At 64.3% G+C, this 3,915-nt stretch overlaps 1 protein-coding gene across 1 annotated transcript; it reads right to left on the bottom strand.

Annotated features, from left to right (window-relative positions):
* Positions 1-5: 5 nt before the first annotated feature.
* On the bottom strand, positions 6-3,253 carry LOC116835357 (serine/threonine-protein kinase 16-like; the record flags this gene model as incomplete). Its single annotated transcript, XM_032798148.2, has 4 exons — positions 6-60; positions 380-513; positions 1,404-1,623; positions 3,136-3,253. Coding segments are annotated over 4 exons (527 nt in total), but the record flags the coding sequence as incomplete, so codon positions are not given.
* Between the last annotated feature and the right edge of the window lie 662 nt (positions 3,254-3,915).

Here is a 3,915-nt window from a genome sequence, read left to right as displayed (position 1 = left end):
AGGTCCATCAGCACAGGCTGCTCCTCATCATCCAGCAGCACATTGGTGGGCTTCAGGTCTCTGTGGGGTCCAAGAGCCGGCAAGTTCCCTTCAGCTTCTGAGGGGCAGGGAGCCTCCTTGGCAGGTCTACTGGCTCCCAACCCCGCCCCCCTCCTCTCCTGGGGCTGGTGCCCTGCTCTGACCCAAACCCTCCCCCCACAGGTCCAGTACCCCACTCTGACCCAGCCCCCCCTGCAGCGGTCCAGTGCTGGCACGCCAGTTCTGCATGTGAGAATCTTGTGCCCAGTCGCCCGCTGCATGTGCTCCTGCCTTCACAAGGGGGCCACGTCCTCAGGGGCCAGACTGGTGGCCATGGGCACTATCCCCTGGGTGGGCTCACCTGTGTGCATAGCCCTTGGCATGAATGGCTTCCAGCCCCCGGCAGATGCCAAGGAGAATGAGGACAATCCGCTCCTCAGGCAGGAAAGTGCCTTTGTCTCGCAGAGCTTCCACCTCACTCCACAGGGTCCCTCTCTGGCGAGCAAACAGGCGGCTGGTTAGTGGGAAAGCAGGCGCTGGCCAAAGGGGCCCAGACAGCGCTGCCTAGCCTGCCAGTGCTGCCCCGCAAAGGGCTTCCCACACCAGTGCCAGCTCCCAAGATTTCTCAGGCTAGTGACAGCAGGGGAGCAGGAGCAGCTCTGGAGAGTGACAAACTACAGCACCCTGCCCCAGCCTGACTCTCTCAGCAAGCGGCTGCTCAAAGCCCGGGGCCTCGTCCCATCAGCAGCACCTGTGATGCTGCCCACGGACACCAGTCATCCGTGGAACTCGCTGTCATAAGAGACCAGCGGGGCCCAAGGCTCTGCTGGACTCCGCAGGGGCTGGAGGGGTGTCTGGACAGTGCTGGCCCCTTTCTAAAGGCTATTTGCCCCAACTCAACACCTCTGCTGCAGCCATCTGGGAGCTGTACACCTTCCTCTGCAGCTGCTGGGCCCAGGCCCTGCCGGAGCCAGGACTCTGCTGCCTGAGCAGTTCCAGTCCCCAGCTCCTGGCCCCTGCTGTGTTGGGCCCAGAGCAGTCCCTCCCAGAGGTGGCTCTGACCCAGGCAGGCAGGGCAGGGCTGGAGTAACAGCTGCCTGGAGGGACAGTAACCACCCCCCTCCTCCCCAACAGAGCCACAGGCTGTCTCCCCCAGTCCCTTTGCCATTGGCCTAGAGTGCTGGTCCACAAAGACTACCACTCCCAGCATGCATTGGGCCCCAAGGCCAGCTGCAATCTGACCCCTTGGCTACAAACAGAGCCTGGCACTGGCGCCAGGCACAGTTCCCCTAGGGCAGCCTATGGACAGCAGGAATCCAGCCCCAGGGGACCAGGATGGGCACCTCAGGCTGTCTCGGCTCCCCTGCGAGAGGGGGTGGCCTCACCCTGAGAAAGGGCAGCAGCAGCCAGGCCTCGTGCTTGGGCCCCTTCTCCACCATGCAGTGGGCCTCGAGCCGCAGGATGTTGGGGTGCTCGAAGAGGCCATGCATCTCCACCTCGTGCAGGGCTTCCCGGCGGTCCTCCTTGTCATGGCACAGGATGCGCTTCAGGGCGTAGAAACGGCCATCCTGCAGCCCCTCCACCAAGTCCACGTAGCTGAAGCCCCTGAGAGGCAGAGACGCATGAGTGAGGCAGGAGCAACTCCCTGGGCTCCCACCACCCCAGGGCAGGGGGCCACAGACATCATCAAAATAGTAGATGAAATTCAATGTTGGTAAATGCAAAGTAATGGGGGAAACATAATCCCAGAAAATATCATGTTGCCTCTACATAAATCCATGGTACACCCACACCTGGAATACTGCGTGCAGATGTGGTCGCCCCATCTCAAAAAAGAGAGATTGGAATTGGAAAAGGTTCAGAAAAGGGCAACAAAAACAATTAGGGGTGTGGAACAGCTGCCGTATGAGGAGAGATTGATAAGACTGGGCCTGTTCAGCTTGGAAAAGAGACGACTAAGGGGGCATACGATTGAGGTCTATACAAGTATGACTGGTGTGGAGAGCGTGAATAAGGAAGAGTTATTTGCCCCTTCCCATAACACAAGAACTAGGAGCCACCAATGTAATTACAGGGCAGCAGGTTGAAAACAAAAGGAAGTATTTCATCATACAACAGTCTTTGCCAGGGGATATTGTGAAGGCCAAGTTAGAACAGGGTTCAAAAAGAGCTAGAGAAGTTCCTGGAGGACAGGTCCATCAATGGCTATTAGCCAGGCTGGACAGGGATGGCGTCTCCAGCCTCTGGTTGCCAGAAGCTGGGAATGGGCGACAGGGGCTGGATCACTGGATGATTCCCTGGTCTGTTCATTCCCTCTGGGGCACCTGGCACTGGCCACTGTCGGCAGACAGGACACTGGGCTGGATGGACCCTTGGCTTGACCCAGTCTGGACGTTCTGACGTTATCTCCGGGGGTCCCCGTGCCACTCCCGGGTGCAGTACAGGCTGCTGAGGGAGGGGGTGACATGCCAGAGATAACCAGGCCCCTTCCCCACAGCAGCACAGCAGGTGGGCACATCACTCACTGCTCCAACCCCCTCCTCTGCCATCCACTCCCTGGCCTCATGGCCAAGGGACCCCGCCCAGCTCCATGCCACCTACCCGCGGGCAGCTTCCCCTCGTGCCCAGTGCCCCACACGAGCGCAGCGCAGGGGCTGGGTTCCGGCACAGGCAAGCTGCAGCGGCTCCTGTCCTGCCAGGCTGGACCCAGCCCCACTCAACGTGGTGACTGGACCGTGGGCTCACAGCCCTGCAGGCAGGAGCTGCTGGGGCCTCCCTACCCCTAGGCTGGGAGCCGGGCAGGTCAGCCTGGCCCAGGGAGGGTTTCCACTGAGGAGCGTGGGGGACCCCCCTTCCCAGAGACACACCAGGCCCCAGGACAATCGGGGGGGCCCCCCCAACACGGAACATGCGGCCACCAGTCCCTGCTCAGTGCCCAACCGCAGCATCTGCCTGCCTCAGTTTCCCCATCTGTGCAGTGGGGGATGGGGAATGACACCAGTCCTCCCGCCACACAGGCAGCACCAACCAGGTGCGCGGGGGGGTCTCAGGAACCGGCTCAGCCCCCCCGCGCTCCCCCCTCCCCCCGGGCGCCTGCTCAGTGCCGAGCCGCGGCACCTTCCTGCCTCAGTTTCCCCATCTGTGCGGGGGGGGGAGGGGGAATGACACCAGCCAGGTGCGCGGGGGGGTCTCAAGAAACCGGCCCGGCCCCCCCCGCGCTCCCCCCCCCGGGCGCCTGGTCAGTGCCGAGCCGCGGCACCCTTCATGCTCAGTTTCCCCATCATGTGCGGGGGGGGGGGAATGACACCACGCCAGGTGCGCTGCGGGGGGTCTCAGAACCGGCCCGGCCCCTCAGCGCCCCGCCTCTCCCCGGGCGCCTGCTCAGTGCGAGCCGCGCAACCTTCCCTGCTCATTTCCCATCTGTGCGGGGGGGGGGGTGACAATCCGGGGCGCGGACGCGGCGGCCCCCCCGCCTGCTCACCCTCCCCCGAGGCGCTGCCATGGCGACCGCGGAGCCTCTGCCTCTTCCCCGATGCGGGTTCCGCGCGCCCTGCGCTCGCCCCCGCGCGCCAGCAGGCAGTAGCGCGCTCGGCTCGCTGCCCCCGCCAGCCAGAGCGCGTGCGGCCTACCGGGCCCGGCGCTGGCGGCGGCTGCGGGCCGGACCGGGCGGGAAGCATGACCCCTAGCCTGCGCCCTTCCGGCCGGAACTACCTACGTGCACACCCTGCGCCAGCGACCGAAGCCAACCGGCGGCGGGGCGTGGGCGGGGCTGTGGGGGGGAGGGGAGGTGCAGGAGAGGAGAAGGGGCGGGTCGAGGGGAGGGCAGGAGAGGTGGCGGGCGGGGCTGTGGGGAGGAGGGGAGTTGCAGGAGAGAAAGAGGGGCGGGGTCGAGGGAGG

Source organism: Chelonoidis abingdonii, unplaced genomic scaffold (genome assembly GCF_003597395.2).
Source record: "Chelonoidis abingdonii isolate Lonesome George unplaced genomic scaffold, CheloAbing_2.0 scaffold0936, whole genome shotgun sequence".
Lineage (NCBI taxonomy): Eukaryota > Metazoa > Chordata > Testudines > Testudinidae > Chelonoidis > Chelonoidis abingdonii.
This window is presented reverse-complemented; position numbering and strand designations above follow the sequence as displayed.